This window comes from Nomascus leucogenys, chromosome 2 (genome assembly GCF_006542625.1).
Source record: "Nomascus leucogenys isolate Asia chromosome 2, Asia_NLE_v1, whole genome shotgun sequence".
Classification (NCBI taxonomy): Eukaryota; Metazoa; Chordata; class Mammalia; order Primates; family Hylobatidae; genus Nomascus; species Nomascus leucogenys.
In genome coordinates, this window is record NC_044382.1 from 155,906,100 (window position 1) to 155,925,487 (window position 19,388).

At 50.8% G+C, this 19,388-nt stretch overlaps 1 protein-coding gene across 1 annotated transcript in view; it reads right to left on the bottom strand.

Annotated features, from left to right (window-relative positions):
- FANCA (FA complementation group A) overlaps positions 1-19,388 on the bottom strand; it is a 77,951-nt gene that overhangs the window by 7,445 nt on the left and 51,118 nt on the right. Inside the window, exons 28-35 of the mRNA XM_030820961.1 lie at positions 18,965-19,141; positions 16,290-16,363; positions 11,778-11,906; positions 5,536-5,617; positions 3,166-3,338; positions 2,108-2,216; positions 288-347; positions 41-145 (exon numbers count right to left, since the gene is read on the bottom strand). Of these exons, the coding sequence (XP_030676821.1) occupies positions 41-145; positions 288-347; positions 2,108-2,216; positions 3,166-3,338; positions 5,536-5,617; positions 11,778-11,906; positions 16,290-16,363; positions 18,965-19,141 (909 nt within the window). The remainder of the gene's footprint in view (positions 1-40; positions 146-287; positions 348-2,107; positions 2,217-3,165; positions 3,339-5,535; positions 5,618-11,777; positions 11,907-16,289; positions 16,364-18,964; positions 19,142-19,388) is intronic.

Genomic DNA, 19,388 nt, shown 5'->3' on the forward strand with positions numbered 1-19,388 from the left:
CATCCCCAAAACAAAACACCCAACAAGACAGCTGGCCCACCAGAGCAGAGGTCAAAATTAAGGGGCATCTCGTCTGGCACTTGGCCAGTATGAAGTCGACCATCAGGGAGGGGTCTCTGCTCCTCAGACAGGCGTTCAGGAGGCCCTGCAGGAGAGAACGCACCAGGAGGTCAGCAGTTTGCGAGGACCCACAACCAGCAGAGTGCAGGAACTCGCAGGAAGCTGACAGGAGGATCCACCCACGGAGTTCTGAGAAGGCCATGGGAGGGGCTGAGGGAGTAGCTCACCCTGAAGAAGTGGGCAGTGATGTCCTGTGTCAGGGCACCTCCGTGGGAGCAGAAGTTTCTCTGCAAAAGAGTTCAAGGCAGGTAAGAAAAGGCCACAGGAAGAGAGGCGACACCAATGTGCAGAGTGGCTGCGGTGGATTCAGTTGTGAGAAAAACACTCACTAAGGTTTGGCGTGGCCACCATGGATGGTGCTCCTGGCTGACCGGGCCCGGTGCTCTGGCCGTGCTGTCGTGAACCTTAACGGCTTCCCTGGGCAGCCAGATCCTGCAGCCCACCAGCTCTGGCCCAAACAGTCTTGTAGGTTCCAAGAAGAAGGCAGGGAGGCACAAGCGGCCGCAGGGAAGCGGACGTACCTGGAGCCCAGATCTGTGGTGAGGCCGACACTAATACCACGGCCCAACCATCCTCTGGTCCCTTCACTAACCAAGTGCTGTCTATGGTGTTTTCCTGTCTGTTGGCTGTCACGTACCATCTGAGAGCTTTCCGAAAAACAGCCATTCGTAAGAATTCAAAGGAGACCATAGTGATTTTCTGAAAACTTTTGCTAGTCTCATGTCCTCTGCTTTCCTTGTCACATTTTAAAGTGCTGCATGAGGCCAGGCTCACACTTGTAATCCCAGCACTTTGGGAGGCCAAGGCAGGTGGATCAAAAGGTCAGGAGTTTGAGACCAGCCTGACCAACATGGTGAAACTTCATCTCTACTAAAAATGTAAAAGTTAGCTGGGCATGGTTGCAGGCACCTGTAGTCCCAGCTACTCAGGAGGCTGAGGGAGAAGAATCGCTTGAACCTGGGAGGTGGAGGTTGTGGTGAGCCGAGACTGCACCGCTGCACTCCAGCCTGGGCGACAGAGCAAGACTCTGTCTCAAATAAATAAATAAACAAACAAACAAACAAAAATATAAAATGCTCCACAGCTGGCATAGAACCTGAATTCCAGCTCTCACGTTTGTGCATCTTCAAAAACAAGAAGGCCTTCGGGAGCGGAAGCTGCTCTCTGTAGAGTGGGAGGGGCTGGTGTCTGTCTCCCCAGCTCTGACCAACTGGGTCCCTACGCTGCCCCATCCCCACAGCAAGTGCCACTTCTCTTTGAGACAAGAGTCGTGCTCTGACACCCAGGCTGGAGTATAGTGGCGGGACTTGGCTCGGTGCAACCTCTGCCTCCTGGGCTCAATTAATCTTCCTGACCCAGCCTCTCAAGTAGGTGGGACTACAGGCGTGCACCACCATGCCCAGCTAATTTTTCTATTTTTTGTAGAAACAGGGTTTTGTCGTGTTGCCCAGGCTGGTCTCAAACTCCTGGGCTCAAGTGATCCACCCACCTTCCCAGAGTGCTGGGATTACAGGCGTGAGCCACCGCAGCCAGCCCACTGGTTAAGATCACCCTGCAACTCACGCTGGGCAGTATCTAAAATGGAAGATAATTGGGCTGCCTGGCAGGCAACAGCAGTACTCAGATCACCACAAGGCTTTTTTACACATGAAGCATGTTGAGATTAGAAATAAATGAACCGAGGTGCATGGCACACAAAATGGTCTGTACGATTCCATACGTCAAAATCATTAAAACTTGAGGGAAACTGAAGGAACTCAAACTTTGGAGAAGGCAACCTACAGCTGGTTTGGCGATGTGCTGGCTGACATCCTGGCTGTGGGTGGGGGCCTCCCTCACATGGCATTGCAGACATTGTTCCCTATTTGACTTTGAACACTTTCCTCAGTAATTCGCACGGTCAGGACACGCATGGAGGCTGTAAGAGCTGCTGTGAGCGCCACAGGCACTGATAAATCAGATGGACACGTGCACATGGGGCACCTACCATCTCAGAGTTGACCAAGTGGAAGAATTGCTCGCATCTGGCAGTGATGGGCTGTTCTGCCTGGAAGTTGCTGCCGCAGAGGACAGACGAAGGCAGGCGGAGGAGGATCCTGGAAAGAAGGGGCTGTATTGGTGGCGACAGCAGAACATACACTCTGCTGCTTCCCAAGGGCTCAGACTCTCAGAGCAGCAACCACCACCCTGAAACCCAGGGCCACTGTTGGAACTAGAGCCTTGGCCTGTGTCCCTCTGTTCCATCCAAAGCCTGCACTCTGGGCCCACCTCCCCTGTACCGTGCTTGGCCCACTGCACTCAAAATGTGTTACCAAACAAACAACTTTTAACAGTTACATAATAACCAACAACTTTTAACAGTTACATAATAACCAAGTGGATGATGCACCAGTCTGTCTAGTGAAGCAATCCCCTATGACTGTAAAATTAAATGACTTCATGCTTCTTCTTATAAATGCAGCTGCCATGGGCATTTCTGAACAGTTTTCCCTACTTTGACAAGAGCTCCTTCTGCAACGTCCCTCCACGTCTGAGCAGGAAGGTTTTTTTGTTGTTGAGACAGAGTCTCGCTCCGTTGCCCAGGCTCGTGTGCAATGGTGTGATCTCGGCTCACTGAAACCTCTGCCTCCCAGGTTCACACAATTCTCCTGCCTCAGTCTCCCGAGTAGCTGGGATTACAGGTGCCCGCCCACCACGCCCAGCTAATTGTTTTTGTATTTTTAGTAGAGATGGCATTTCGCCATGTTGGTCAGGCCGGTCCCAAACTCCTGACCTCAGGTGATCCACCCACCTCAGCCTCCCAAAGTGCTAGGATTACAGGCAAGAACCACCTCGCTTGGCTGGAAGGTTTTAATCAAAAGTACTTTCAACCCTCTACATCCTCTTCTGCGTGCCAAGTGCCACAGAGATGGACAGGCTTGGGGTGGGGACACACAGACAAGTAAGTAACGGGAAACAAACTCACTACAAAGAAACTCTAGGACCGTCATGAGATGCTGCCCTGCCCAGGTGGTGCTGCCCTGCCCAGGTGGTATTAGGTGTTACCGTTTGTACATTAGCAGCTCCCTCTGTCTCTGAAGGCTGGCAGCCATGCTCCACCCGCTTGTCAGAGCCTGGAGCCGTCTGCGGAAAATCCCAAAGAGGAAGTGCCCCTGGGAAGGGGTGTGGCCGAGAGGCACTAAGGGGTCTTGCTGCAGCTCCAGGTCAGCTACCATCTCCTGAAAAAGAGCAGGATGCTGGCACCGAAAGGCCTCGGGGCTCACTGCCCGGCCAGTTGGGGACCCAGACAGCGGGGGTCAGGGAGAGGTCTCCACAGGGTACAGGGCAAGAAGGAAGAAGTGGGGCAAACTATTTCAATTGGAAATCACTTTGAAATTACAAATATAGAACAGTGCAGGCCGGGTGCTGTGGCTCACGTCTATAATGCCAGCGCTTTGGGAGGCCGAGGCAGGCAGATCCCTTGAGGCCAGGTGTTAGAGTACTACTTATCAATTAAGAAAAAACAGCTGGACATGGTGGCTCAGGAGATGGAGACCATCCTGCCTAACATGGTGAAACCCCGTCTCTACTAAAAAATACAAAAAATACAAAAAAATTAGCTGAGTGTGGTGGCGGGCACCTGTAGTCCCAGCTAGCTACTCGGGAGGCTGAGGCAGGAGAATGGCGTGAACCTGGGAGGTGGAGCCTGCAGTGAGCCCAGATCGCGCCACTGCACTCCAGCCTGGGCAACAGAGAAGACTCAGTCTCCAAAAAAAAAAGAAAAAAAAAGGCCAGGTATAGTGGCTCACGCCTGTAATCCCAGCACTTTGGGAGGCCAAGACAGGTGGATTACCTGAGGTCAGGAGTTCAAGACTAGCCTGGCCAACAAAATTAGCCATATAAAATTTTGCCATACAAAAATTAGCTGGGTGCGGTGGCAGGCACCTGTAATCCTAGCTCATCAGGAGGCAGAGGCAGGAGAATCGCCTGAATCCAGGAGGCAGAGGCTGCAGTGAGCCAAGATCCCACCACTGCACTCCAGCCTGGGTAACAGAGCAAGACTCTGTCTCCAAAACAAACAAACAGACCAAAAAAAAAAAAACCAAAAACAAAAAAACAGCACAAGGACACTCGTGCCCTTCACCCAGATTAACCTCTGGCTAACATTTTACCCCACACATCATTTTTGCCTCACAAGTCTTTTTTGTTGTTGTTGATACAGTCTCAGCCCGGTTGCCCAGGCTGGAGTGCAGCAGTACAGTCTTGGCTCATGGCAGCCTTGACTCTCGAGCTCAGCTGATTCTCCTAACTCAGCTTCCCGAGTAGCTGGGACTATAGGTACACACCACCATGCTCGACTAGTGTTTTGTATGTCTAGTAGAAATGGGGTTTCACCATGTTGGCCAAACTGGTCTCGAGCCCCTGACCTCAAGTGATCTAGCAGCCACCTCAGCCTCCCAAAGTGCTGGGATTACAGGCGTAAGCCACCATGCCCAGCCGGCTGTATTTTTTAAAGAAGAATAAAGATCAGGTGCAGTGGCTCACACCCATAATCCAACAATTTTGAGACCGAGATGGATGGTTCACTTGGGCCCAGGAGTTCGAGACAAGCCTGGGCAACATGGCAAAACTCCGTCTCTACAAAAAAATCAGCTGGGTGTGGTGGCGCACACAGGTGCACGCTGTCAGCACTGCTTGAGCCCAGGAAGTCAAGGCTGCAGAGAGCTATGATCACAACACTGTACTCTAGCCTGGGTGACAGAGCAAGACCCTGTCCCAATAATAATAATAATTATTACAATTCAGAGGAATAACCAGATGGTCTCACTGAGGAAGAGCCAGGTGGGTCTAGGGAAAGCCTCTGGCTAAGGAGTTGGGAGGCCCCAGTGCTGCGGGATGGGGAGACGGGGGCCTGGCACAGAAGACACACAGGTGGCCAGCACCAGTAAATGCCTGTTGACTGACAGTGAACACACACAGGTACATGTTGTCTACCTGTATAGATTTCAGGTGATCCACCAACCTTGGCCTCCCAAAGTACTGGGATTACAAGCATGAGCCAACAATAAATATCTTTTTTTTTTTTTTTTGAGATGGAGTCTCACTCTGTCGCCCGCCCAGGCTGAAGTGCAGTGGCACAATCTTGGCTCACTGCAAGCTCCTGGGTTCACGCCATTCTCCTGCCTCAGCCTCCCGAGTAGCTAGGACTATAGGTGCTCACCACCACACCCGGCTAATTTTTTGTATTTTTAGTAGAGACGGGGTTTCATTGTGTTAGCCAGGATGGTCTCCATCTCCTGAACTTGTGATCCGTCTGCCTCGGCCTCCCAAAGTTTGGGATTACGGGCGTGAGCCACCGTGCCCGGCAATAAATATCTTAATAGCACGTGGCTTAAATAAAGTGAATGCACTGAGTTGTGGCATCCTCAAACTCACCTGCAATCTGGAAATAATATCATTTCCTGTGCGGCCACCAAAGACCAAATCAGAATTTTCTGAGTGGTCATAACTCCTTGAGCTGAAATGAAAATACAGTAAAATCCTCCTCAGTATTGCCTAATAGTGCTGGAGTTCCCAGTTCTCCTCCTGCCTCCAGAGCTGAGTGATGGCTGTGCTTCTCTGACAGTGTGACCCTCATACTAGTCAACAATAAAAAACAAAAACTGCCACAAAATACTACCAACGCCAACCCAGGAAATATAAAAATTATGTACCATGACCAAGGGGGTTTATCCCAAGAATGCAAGGATAGCTTAACATACCCAAATCAATATAATGCAGTTATCAATAAAACAAAAAGCAAAAACCACAAGATTATCTTAATAGATGTAGAAAAAGCATTTGACAAAATTTAACATCCTTTTTTGATAAAAACACTCGGCCGGGCGCGGTGGCTTACGCTTATAATCCTAGCACTTTGGGAGGCCGAGGCGGGTGGATCATGAGGTCAGGAGATCGAGACCACGGTGAAACCCCGTCTCTACTAAAAATACAAAAAATTAGCCGGGCATGGTGGCGGGCGCCTATAGTCCCAGCTACTCGGAGAGGCTGAGGCAGGAGAATGGCGTGAACCCGGGAGGCGAAGCTTGCAGTGAGCCGAGATTGTGCCACTGCACTCCAGCCTGGGTGACAGAGCAAGACTCTGTTTCAAAAAAAAAAAAAAAAAAAAAAAAAAACAAAACAAAACACTGGATAAACTAGGAGCAGAAGGAAATCTTCTCAATCTAGTACCTGGCGTTTATGAAAAACCCACAGCTAACATCAAATTTAATGAGGAAGGACTGAAAGCTTTTCTCCTAAGATCAGGGGCAACGAGGATGTCCTCTCTACACTCAGAGCAGTGTCACTGCCTCTACTCAACACTGCACTGGGGACGGGCACGGTGGCTCACGCCTGTAATCCCAGCACTTTGGGAGGCCGAGGCAGGCAGATCATCTGACTTCAGGAGATCAAGACCATCCTGGCCAATGTGGCGAAACCCTGTCTCTACTAAAAATACAAAAAATTAGACGGATATGTTAGCAGACACCAGTAATCCCACCTACCTGGGAGGCTGAGGCAGGAGAATTGCCTGAACCTGGAAGGCGAAGGTTGCAGGGAGCTGAGATCATGCCATGGCACTCCAGCCTGGGAGACAGAGCGAGACTCTGTCTCAAAAACAAACAAAAATCAGCAGCCAGGCATGCTGGCGGGTGCCTGTAATCCCAGCTACTCAGGAGGCTGAGGCAGGAGAATCGCTTGAAACCGAGAGGCCGAGGTTGCGGTGAGCCGACACTGCACCACTGCACTCCAGCCTGAGTGACAGAGCGAGACTCCCTCTCAGAAAAAACTAAAAAACAACACTGCCCTGGGAGTTCAAGCCCGGGCAATTCAACAAGAAAAAGAAAAAGCATCCAGATACGAAAGGAAAAAGTTAAACTATCTCTGTTCACATATTATATGATCTTTCTTTTGGTTTTTTTTTTTTTTTTGAGACAGTTTCGCTCTGTCTCCCAGGCTGGAGTGCAGTGGCGCAATCTCGGCTCACTGCAAGCTCCGCCTCCCGGGTTCACGCCATTCTCCTGCCTCAGCCTCTCTGAGTAGCTGGGAATGCAGGCGTCCGCCACCACGCCCGGCTAATTTTTTGTATTTTTAGTAGAGACGGGGTTTCACCGGGGTCTCGATCTCCTAACCTCATGATCCACCCGCCTCGGCCTCCCAAAGTGCTGGGATTACAAGTGTGAGCCACCGTGCCCGGCATCTTTCTTTTGTTTTTTTGAGACTGAGTTTCACTCTTGTCGCCCAGGCTGGAGTTGCAGCGGCATGATCTCGACTCACTGCAACCTCTGCCTCCTGAGTTCAAGTGATTCTTTTGCCTCAGCCTCCCAAGTAACGGAGTACAGGAGCCCACCACGACGCCCGGCTAATTTTTGTATTTTTAGTAGAGATGGGGTTTCACCATGTTGGCCAGGCTGGTCTCCAACTCCTGACCTCATGATCCGCCCACTTCACCCTCCCAAAGTGCTGGGATTACAGGTGTGAGCCACCATGCCTGGCCAGATATGATCTTATACATACAAAACCCTAAGGAATCGATACAAAAACGCTCTTAGAGCTAATAAATGACTAGAGCCAATGAATACACAAGAATCACAGGTGTTTCTATACATTAGCAACAAATGTTTCAAAAGGAAAGAAGACTCGCTATCACTGAAATGGCAATACTGCCCCACGTGCAGTCCGTATTAGGGTCCCAGCTACTTTTGTCGAAATTGACAAGCTCATTCCAAAATTAAGACGGAACTACGAAGTACCTAGAAAAGACAAACAATCCTGAAAAAGAACAACAAAGTTGGAGGCCTCAGAGTTCCCAATTTTAAAACCTACTACAAAGCTTCGGTCATCCCAATGACGCAGTGCATATGGACATAAAGACCAAGGGAACACAATGAGAGCCAGAAGCAAATCGTCATATGAGCAGCCATCTAACTTTTGACAAGGCTACCAAGAACATTCAATGGGGAAAGAAGTGTTTTCAACAAATGGTGCTGGGACAACTGCATGGCCACAAGCAACAGAATGAAGCTGGATGACCTCACACAACAATTTTTTTTTTTTTTTTTTTTGAGACAGTCTCTCACTCTGTTGCCCAGGCTGGAGTGCAGTGGCACAATCTTGGCTCACTGCAACCTCCGCCTCCCAGGTTCAAGCAAGCCTCTTACCTCAGCCTCCCGAGTAGCTGGGATTACAGGCGCCTGCCACCACGCCTGGCTAGTTTTTGTATTTTTTGTAGTTTCGCCATGTTGGCCAGGCTGGTCTCAAACTCTTGACATCAAGTGATCCACCCGCCTCAGCCTCCCAAAGTGCTGGGATTACAGGCGTGAGCCACCGTGGCTGGCCCAAAATGTTTTCTGATCCATCAAAATGAATCAAAATCCTAAAGAGCTAAACTAAAAATAGATGATCTGGACTTTATAAAAATTTAAAACCTTTGTGCATTAAAGGATACTATCAACAGAGTGAAAAAAAGAATTAACAGAATGGGAGAAAATATTTACAAATCATATATTTGATAAGACCTTTATCTAAAAGATATAAAGAACTCATACAACTCAGTAAGACACAGTCATGAACTGCTCAATGACAAGGATCCATTCTGAGAAACACATCTTTAAGTGGTTTAATCACATGAACATCCAAGTGCAGACACAGACCAGAGCCTCCCACACACGTAGGCCACATGGCACGGCCCACCGCACAGACACAGACCAGAGCCCCCCGCACACCTAGGACACATGGCACGGCCCCCCGCACACCTAGGACACATGGCACGGCCCACCGCACAGACACAGACCAGAGCCCCCCGCACACCTAGGACACATGGCACGGCCCACCGCACAGACACAGACCAGAGCCCCCCGCACACCTAGGACACATGGCACGGCCCACCGCACAGACACAGACCAGAGCCCCCCGCACACCTAGGACACATGGCACGGCCCACCGCACAGACACAGACCAGAGCCCCCCGCACACCTAGGACACATGGCACGGCCCACCGCACAGACACAGACCAGAGCCCCCCGCACACCTAGGACACATGGCACGGCCCACTGCACAGACACAGACCAGAGCCCCCCGCACACCTAGAACACATGGCACGGCCCACTGCTCCCAGGCTATAAACTGGCAGAGCATGTAACTGTATTGAATGATGCAACTGTAACACAACAGTATTTGTGTATACAAACATAGAAAAGGTACAGTAAAAACATGTTTAAAAAAAAAAGGTACAAAAATTTATGGCTTTATGGATTACTGTGATATATGTGGCTTGTTGTTAACCAGAACATTGTTATGCAGTACTTGAATGTGACCCAGTTTTCAAAGGGGCTAAGGATGTGAACAGATTTCTCAAAAAAAATCTACAAATGGCCAATAAGAAAATGGAGGCCGGGCGCGGTGGCTCACGCTTGTAATCCCAGCACTTTGGGAGGCCGAGGCGGGCAGATCACCTGAGATCAGAAGTTCAAGACCAGTCTGGCCAACAAGGTGAAACCCCATCTCTACTAAAACTCAAAAATTAGCCAGGTGTGGTCCTGCCTGTAGTCCCAGCTACTTAAGGGGCTGAAGCAGGAGGACACTTCAGCCCAGGAGGTCAAGGCTGCAGTGGGCTGAGATCTTGCCACTGTACCCCAGCCTGGGTGACAAAGTAAGACCCGCTTTCAAAATAAATATAAATAACACAAAGTAAGACTCTGTCTCAAAAAACAAACAAAGTGAATGGATAAACAAAATATGGCTGATCCTTCTGTTCCGCAGTGAGCAGCTCAGTGCAAACCTACCCATAAAGGTTGGGGAAGCTGGAAGGCTGAAGAAAGAGGCTGAACAATACAGTTTCTCAGACAGAAACGTTTAAGGACTTATAGACAGAAGCCTTGTCTCAGGCAGCCTAGAGAGACAATGCAGCCCTGCACTGTTACCCCCAGGCAGGGCTTCTATACCACAGGGAAGGACTATTGAAGTCAACCCCTCAGGGAAAGGCAAGAATGCTCTGTGAATCTAACCGCCGGATTTACGGTGGAAGATTTGTTTTTTTCTTTTGAGATGGAGTCTCACTCTGTCACCCAGGCTGGAATGTAGTGGTGTTATCACAGCTCACTGCAACCTCTGCCTCCCTGGCTCAAGCAATCCCACCTCAGCCTCACGAGTAGCTGGGACCATAGGCACGCACTACCATGCCCCGCTAATTTTTTTTTGTCGAGACAGGGTTTCACCAGGCTGGTCCCGAGCTCCTGAGCTCAGATGATCTGCCTGCCTTGGCCCCCCAGTGCTGAGACTACAGGCATGAGCCACTGCGCCCGGCCTCAAGATTGTTTTGACCTAAGAGTGGGATTTAAGGTAACAGCAGATAAATGGGAAATCTCAGGAGGCATTCTTGGAGTAGTGTTAACAAGAAGTCACCCACGATGGAGGTGCGTCAGCCTCCATACCTTCTGTGAGCATCAGTCAGCCATAAGAAGGAAGGGTATGCTGATATGTACTACAACACAGATGAGCCTCAGAAACATTCTGCTCAGCCAAGGAAGCCAGACACAAAGGGCCACATACTACGTGCTTCTGTTGATATTAAACATCCAAAACAGGCAAATCCACCAACAGAAAATGGATTCGTGGTTGCCACAGGCAGGGGACATGGAGGGACGTTGCGTAAACACTTGCCATCTGTACCGAATGCTGCAGCTATAACACAATAGTGTGGAGCTGCACACAAGAGCCCCTGGGGACAAAGCCTGGACAGCCCCAGGTACACTCCATCCATCCTTCTGGCCCACACGCAACACCTCAGGAAATGCTCTGTCCTGAGAATCCCTCTCAGATGGAGAAAGGCTGTGATGCCCAGTATCTGCTAGGCCATCTGTGTCATGCTTCACACTTGCTCACCTTGAATACCAGGTGACAGAACAGAAAAACAACATTGTTGCTATTTTTTTCTTTTGAGACGGAGTCTTGCTCTGTCGCCCAGTTGGCTCACTGCAACCTCTGCCTCCCGGGTTCAAGCAATCCTCCTGCCTCAGCCTCCCAAGTAGCCGGGGTTATAGGTGCCCGCCACCACACTCAGCTAATTTTTGTATTTTTAGTAGAGAGGGAGGTTTCACCATGTTGGCCAGGCTGAGTCTCGAACTCCTGATCTTAGGTGATCCACCCACCTCAGCCTCCCAAAGTGCTGGGATTACAGGTATTAGCCACCACACCCAGCCCAAAGTTGTTGCTTCTGACAAGTCTAGACACATAAAGCCAATTCAGGAAGCTTGCCTTTATTTTGTACTGACTTAGATTTGCTGTGTGATATGCTCAAGTGTAGTTTGCATAATTTGGACTTAGAGAAAAATGCATTCTTAGAATGATTAAAAGTAAGGCCTACCATGATTAAAAGTAAGGCCTCATCGGTGTGTTATGGTTAATACTGAGTGTCAATGTAACTGGACTAAAGGATGCAAAGCATTAATCCTGGGTGTGTCTGTGAGGGTGCTGCGAAAGATTGACATTTGGGTCTGGGCTGGGAAAGGCAGACCTACCCTTAGCTAATTAGATGGGCACCATCTAATCAGCTGCCAGCACGGCCAGAAACTCCCCTTTATATATATACTATTAGTCCTATTCCTCTAGAGAACCCTAATACAGTGTGTGCTGCTAACCTTTGGTGGAAATCCATCAGTGCATTGACAAGAATGGTACACGCAGCCTCCAGGTCTCCATCACAGCCCCCTGAAGCCGAGGGCTCAGGGAGAAAGTGCTCATGGATCGCCCACTGGTGGAAGTCCTGCCTGGAAGAGCAAACACTGCCATCAATTCTGAGAAATGCTTCGTGGACAGCAGTTCCCCATAACCAGGGAGTAGGCCCACAGTAAGGAACACACAGCACAAGTGAGAGCTGGGTTGAGGCTGGCAGCTTGGAACCTTGGAGTAGGGATGAGACCTCACTGTCTGCAGGGTGGGCTGCCTGGGGATGTGGGAAAGTCCTGGTCTCAGGAGTGATCTTTGTGACCCCCCCCTTCCACGGATCAAAGGCCACTCAGGATGACATCCCACGGGGTAACTGCTGGCCACACAGCAGATGAGCTTGGTGAACGGAATAGGCAAGCACAAAAATGTAGGCTGGGGCGGGTGCAGTGGCTCATGCCTGTAATCCCAGCACTTTGGGAGGCTGAGGTGGGCAGATCACGAGGTCAGGAGATCGAGACCATCCTGGCTAACACGGTGAAACCCTGTCTCTACTAAAAATACAAAAAATTAGCCAGGCGTGGGAGGTGGGCGCCTGTAGTCCCAGCTACTCAGAGGCTGAGGCAGGAGAATGGCATGAACCTCGGAGGCGGAGCTTGCAGCGAGCCGAGATCGCACCACTGCACTCCTGCCTGGGCAACAGAGTGAGACTCCGTCTCAAAAAAAAAAAAAAAAAGTAGGCTGGAAAGTCACCTGAGGGCACCTAAGCTACTCACAGGCCCACCAGAAGGGGATGGAGAAGCAACCTGCATCCAGACTGTGGGCTCTGAGCATATGGATGGGAAAGGGCTCAAAGAGACACTCACTCAAAACTGCAGTGGCTACACCTGTAATCCCAGCACTGTGGGAGGACAAGGTAGGAGGACCGCTTGAGCCCAGGAGTTTGACATCAGCCTGAGCAACAAAGGGAGACCCCATTCCTATAAAAAATTAGCTGGGCATGGTGGTGCTCACCTGTGGTCCCAGCTACTCAGGAGGCTGAGGCAGCAGGATCACCTGAGCTCTGGAAAGGGAGGCTGCAATGAGCCGTGACTGCCAACACTGTACTCCAGCCTGGCCAAGACAGCAAGACCGTGTCTCAAACAAACAAATCTGCAGTGCACAGAACCATCAACACTGCAATCCATTTATGCAGAAAGAGCCACAACCAGGAAGGTGCTCCACATGACCCTGCAAATGTGAGTGCTAAGGAGCGTGTGCTCCACCCACACTGTCTGGAACTGATGTGCTCCACCCACACTGTCTGGAACTGGGGTGCTCCACCCACACTGTCTGGAACTGATGTGCTCCACCCACAGTCTGGAACCGGGGTGCTCCACCCACACTGTCTGGAACTGGGGTGCTCCACCCACACTGTCTGGAACCGGGGTGCTCCACCCACACTGTCTGGAACCGGGGTGCTCCACCCACACTGTCTGGAACCGGGGTGCTCTACTCACACTGTCTGGAACCGGGGTGCTCCACCCACACTGTCTGGAACTGGGGTGCTCCACCCACACTGTCTGGAACTGGGGTGCTCCACCCACACTGTCTGGAACTGGGGTGCTCCACCCACACTGTCTGGAACTGGGGTGCTCTACTCACACTGTCTGGAACCGGGGTGCTCCACCCACACTGTCTGGAACCGGGGTGCTCCACCCACTGTCTGGAACTGGGGTGCTCCACCCACACTGTCTGGAACTGGGGTGCTCCACTCACACTGTCTGGAACTGGGGTGCTCCACCCACACTGTCTGGAACTGGGGTGCTCCACCCACACTGTCTGGAACTGGGGTGCTCCACCCACACTGTCTGGAACTGATGTGCTCCACCCACACTGTCTGGAACTGATGTGCTCCACCCACAGTCTGGAACCGGGGTGCTCCACCCACACTGTCTGGAACCGGGGTGCTCCACCCACACTGTCTGGAACTGGGGTGCTCCACCCACACTGTCTGGAACTGGGGTGCTCCACCCACACTGTCTGGAACTGGGGTGCTCCACCCACACTGTCTGGAACTGGGGTGCTCCACCCACACTGTCTGGAACTGGGGTGCTCCACCCACACTGTCTGGAACTGGGGTGCTCCACCCACACTGTCTGGAACTGGGGTGCTCCACCCACACTGTCTGGAACTGGGGTGCTCCACCCACTGTCTGGAACTGGGGTGCTCCACCCACACTGTCTGGAACTGGGGTGCTCCACCCACACTGTCTGGAACTGGGGTGCTCCACCCACACTGTCTGGAACTGGGGTGCTCCACCCACACTGTCTGGAACTGGGGTGCTCCACCCACACTGTCTGGAACTGGGGTGCTCTACCCACACCGTCTGGAACTGATGTGCTCTACTCACACTGTTTGGAACGGGCACAGAATGTATCTAAGTATCATTTCAGTAATTGAGAAAAGAAAGAAAATCCCGGAACACATCTCGACACAACTTCCACACAGCAGTGACCTGAGTGGTAAGGAGTGGTCCTCATGACCTCACGCAGCAGACAAGCGCCTCCCTCTGACCTCCTCCTTAGATTCCACGCCAGAGACGAGCCAGGAGGAGAAACGGGGGTGTGTGAAGGAAGCGCCTGCAGAGCAGGCTTGGCACAACCTGAACCATCAGCACCTGTTTTGCCACAGGCAGCAGCGAGTTATTCTTTTTGTGGCCCCTATGTTTTCCTTTTCCTATTACTTCTATTGGTTTCATCCAGAATCTGATACCAGGATCCAGGCGCAGGAGACACTGCTGCATGTGCCTGGAGGGCCCCTGATGGCCGAAAGGATGAGGAGCACAGGGTGGCTGTTGCCAACCCTCTCCTGAGTCCAGGTGTGGCAGGCACCCTGAGGCTCATGTACCCAGCAGGATGCTCCATGTCTGCAGTGACCATATTCCCCTCTCCCTGACCTCCACCTTAAACTCCACACCCTCAAACCCAAGGGCCCTCTGGGCTCCCTACTCCTATGCCCAGAACAGCACATCTGGCCTCTCAAATAGTCTCAAATGGTCTCAGTCACCAGTCCTGGGACCCGTGGGGGTTCAGTGCTTCATTTACTCACTTCCTGGTGCCCCCAAGTAAAGGCCGGCATCTCTCCTCAAAGTCTGCACCACCTGCTCCACACCAGCCTCTGCTCCTGTCTGGTCATTTCCTCTCACACGGCCCTGTCTAGCATCTCCAGAGCTCATTCCTACCTTTAATCCACTTCTGTGTCTACCTGTGTGTTGCCAGGGCCTGGACACAGGTGTACAGCTCCCGGACAGCAGCCATAGCCCAGCCAGGGTAGGGTGAAGTCTAAGTGGGTGCCTTTTATGTGCCACATCTGCCCTCATCGATACAAAGGTGCCATATGGGCAAGCTTGTTTCTTCCCCTCTATACTCCCTGCTTCTAGAACACTCTAGAATTGTCTGCCACATGGTAGGAGCTCAGTAAATGTTTCTTTTTTTTTCTTTTTTAGTAGAGACGGGGTTTCACCGTGTTAGCCAGGATGGTCTCGATCTCCTGACCTCGCGATCTGCCTGCCTCGGCCTCCCAAAGTGCTGGGATTACAGGCGTGAGCCAACGCGCCCAGCCTTTTTTTTTTTTTTTTTTTTTTTTTTGTTTCTTAAATAAAGGAATAACAATTGAAATTGGGCAACCCGGCCAGGCGCAGTGGTTCACGCCTGTAATGCCAGCACCTTGGGAGGCGAAGGCGGGTGGATCACAAGGTCAGGAGATTGAGACCATCCTGGTTAACACGGTGAAACCCCGTCTCTACTAAAAATACAAAAAATTAGCTGGGCATGGTGGTGGGCGCCTGTAGTCCCAGCTACTCGGGAGGCTGAGCCAGGACAATCGCGTGAACCTGGGAGGTGGAGGTTGCAGTGAGCCAAGATCGCGCCACTGTACTGCAGCCTGGGTGACAGATCGAGACTCCATCTCGGAAAAAAAAAAAAAAAAAAAAGAAAAACAGAAATTGCCACTGCGTGGAAGCTTTACTTTCGCTTTTGCTTTAATAAATCTTGCCACCGAAAAAAAAAAAACAATTGAAATTGTGCTCAAAGATTAACAGTTAAACCAAACATTAAATTAAGGATAAAATGACAAAACATAGGCTTTAAGACAATGTGGAAAACTGTGTAACATTTTAAAGGGAAGCTCCTTTTTGTTTTGAGATAGGGTCTCACTCTGTTGCCCAGGCTAAAGTGCAGTGGTGTGATCTCTGCTCGCTGCAGCCTCTACCTCCCAGGATCAAGCAACGCTCCTGATCAGCCTCCCAAGTGGCTGTGATGACTGGAACGTGCCGCATGCCCGGCTAATTTCTTTTCTATTTTTTGTAGAGATGGAGTTTCCCCATGTTGCCCAGGCTGACCTCAAACTCCTGGATTCAAGAGATCTCCTGCCTCAGCCTCCCAAAGTGCTGGGATTATAGGTGGGAGCCATCATGCCCGGCCAGGGCAGCTCTTTTCAACACTTACCGTTCAGTATCTGAAAGAGCATCAGCTTCAGGTTGAATTTCCAGCTCCAGGTGTAACCAGTCTTGGTAAGTTAACTGAAAGAAAGGGAGCAATTCAATACAATGAGGACAGAACACACAATCCACCTGCAGGTTTATAAACCAGTTTGTCATTTCACCTCAGAGGCAGCCCTCCATGTCCCTGTGTTACAATGAAATTGCAGCTGCGATTTCCACAGGAAAGAAACCTTAGTTTTGTCAAGAATTATTTCTTACAGGACTTCCCTAGCACAAAGATGTTGGTACTGTAATCCTTCTCTCCAAGTATAAAAGGGCTATTTTAGTCTGGGCAACATAGTAAGACCCCATCTCACTTAAAAATTACTGGGCATGGTGGCTCATGCCTGTAATCCCAGCACTTTGGGAGGCTGAGGCCAGCAGATTGCTTGAGCCTAGGAGTTTGACACCAACAAAGGCAACATGGTGACACCTCGTCTCTACAAAAGATTTAAAAATCAGCCAGGTGTGGTGGCACATGTGTGTGGTCCCAGCCTCGTGGGAGGCTGAGGCAGGAGGATCTCTTGAGCCCAGGAGGTCAAGGCTGCCGTGAGCAACACAGTGAGAACAATCTATAAAAAGGAAAAAAAAATAAAAAAAGAAGAAACAAGAAACTAACAAAACAACAACATTCTACAGCTATTCACAGTAGTATACCTTCATTTATTTTTGAAACAGGTTCTGTCGTCCAGGCTGGAGTGTGTGCAGTTGTGCAATCGTAGCTCGCTGCAGGCTCTGACTCCTGGACTCCAGAATCCTCCCCCTCAGCCTCTCAGATGGCTGGGACTGCAGGTGCACATCACCACGACCAGCTAAGTTTTTTAAAAACCTTTTTAGTGGGCCCAGTGCAGTGGCTCATGCCTGTAATCCCAACACTTTGGGAGGCCGAGGCGGGAGGATCACGAGGTCAGGAGATTGAGACCATCCTGGCTAACACAGTGAAACCCCATCTCTACTAAAAATACAAAAAATTAGCTGGGCGTGGTGGCGTGCACCTGTGGTCTCAGCTACTTGGGAGGCCGAGGCAAGAGAATCCCTTGAACCTGGGAGGCGGAGGTTGCAGTGACCCAAGATTGTGCCATTGCACTCCAGCCTGGGCAACAGAGGAAGATTCCAAAAGATAATAATAATTTAAAAATAATAAAATAATTTCACAAAAGGCTTGGCACAGTGGCTCACACTTGTAATCCCAACACACTGGGAGGCCAAGGCAGAAGGATCACTTTTTCCTGTTTTTAGTAAAGATGGGGCTTCATCGTGTTAGCCAGGATGGTCTCAATCTCCTGACCTCATGATTCACCACTCGGCCTCCCAAAGTGATGGCATTACAGGCATGAGCCACCGCACCCGGCCACCTTGAGGTTTTATTTCTAAAGACCAAAACAACCAGGCAAACATCCTCAGAAATAAATCAGTACCAAGGCACAGTGGTGAGAGCAACTCCAGCTCCCAGTAACCAGGCGCACAGGGGTGAGCCCAGAGACCCTGAGCAGCCACCACGGAGCCTGTCAGACATGTTTAAAACAAGTTCCCGGGGGCCGGGCGCAGTGGCTCACACCTGTAATCCCAGCACTATGGGAGGCCAAGGCAGGCAGATCATGAGGTTGGGAGGTCGAGACCAGCCTGACTAACATGGTGAAACCCCGTCTCTACTAAAAATACAAAAATTAGCCAGGTGTGGTGGTGCGCGCCCGTTGTCCCAGCTACTCGGGAGGCTGAGGCAGGAGAATCACTTGAACCGGAGAGGCAGAGGCTGCAGTGAGCCAAGATCACGCCACTGCGTCCCAGAGCAAGATTCCGCCTCATAAAAAAACAAAAAAAAAAAACAAGTTCTCAGGCGCAGTGGCTCACGCCTGTAATTCCAGCACTTTGGGAGGCCAAGGCGTGCAGGTAACTTGAGGCCAGGAGTTTAAGACCAGCCTGGACAACATGGTGAAACCCTGTCTGTACTAAAAATACCAAAATTAGTCGGGCGTGGTGGCAGGCACCTGTAGTCCCAGCTACTGGAGACGCTGAGGCACGAGAATCACTTCAACCCAGGAGGCAGAGGCTGCAGTGAGCCAAGACTGCACCACTGAGCACAGCGAGACGTTGTCTCAAAAAATTTATCAGTAAAAATAAAAAAAGAAGTTTGTGTTGGGAGAAACTGAGAAAGCATAGCAGGGTTTCTCTGTATTTATTAATTTATTTTTTTGAGACGGGGTCTTGCTGTGTCATCCAGGCTGGAGTAGAGTGGCGTGATCTCGGCTCACGGCAACCTCCACCTTCCAGGCTCAAGCGATTCTCCTGCCTCAGACTCCCGAGTAGCTGGAACCAACGGTGCACACCACTGCATCCAGCTAATTTTTGCATTCTTTGTAAAAGAGATGGGGTTTCACTATGTTGCCCGGGCTGGTCTTGAACTCCTGAGTTCAGGTGATCAACCCGCCTTGGCCTCCCACAGTGCTGGGATCACAGATGTGAGCACCGTGCCTAGTATCTGTATAATTTCTTAACAGCTGCACATGAGGCCACAACAATTTCAGTCAAGATTCCAATCAAACCATCGAAGTGCTGCTCTTCTTGCCTGTGAGGAGACAGTCTGCACACACACACCCTAGACTCGGGACGTGGCACGATGCAGAAGGAATGGTCACCTACGTGAATATCCTCCTCTTTCAACAGCTCTCGGAAGGTTCTGTGTGTCCAGAGAGAGAGGGCAGCTCTCTGCCAGTCTGCAGAAGGAAGATACAAAGGTCTCCAGGAAAGGCTGGCTGCGTCCTCCCGAGAGAGAGGCTGTCGGGCCTCTGAGAACAATCTGAACACAAGGAACTGAAACTGAAACAGAGAGTGACCCGGCAATTTCTTCATTGTGCAAGTTTCACTGTGAGTGGCTGAGCAAATGCTCAGGTGGAAACAGACCATCAACAGCCATGCCACATACACAACCCCACGTTCAGGGGACCTCAGTCCAGCCCCTGGGAGGGCACAACACACAACCCCACATTCACGGGACCTCAGTCCAGCCCCTGGGAGGGCGCAGAGCCCCTCAGCGGTCATGGCTGTGCACAGCGCTCCAGGGAAG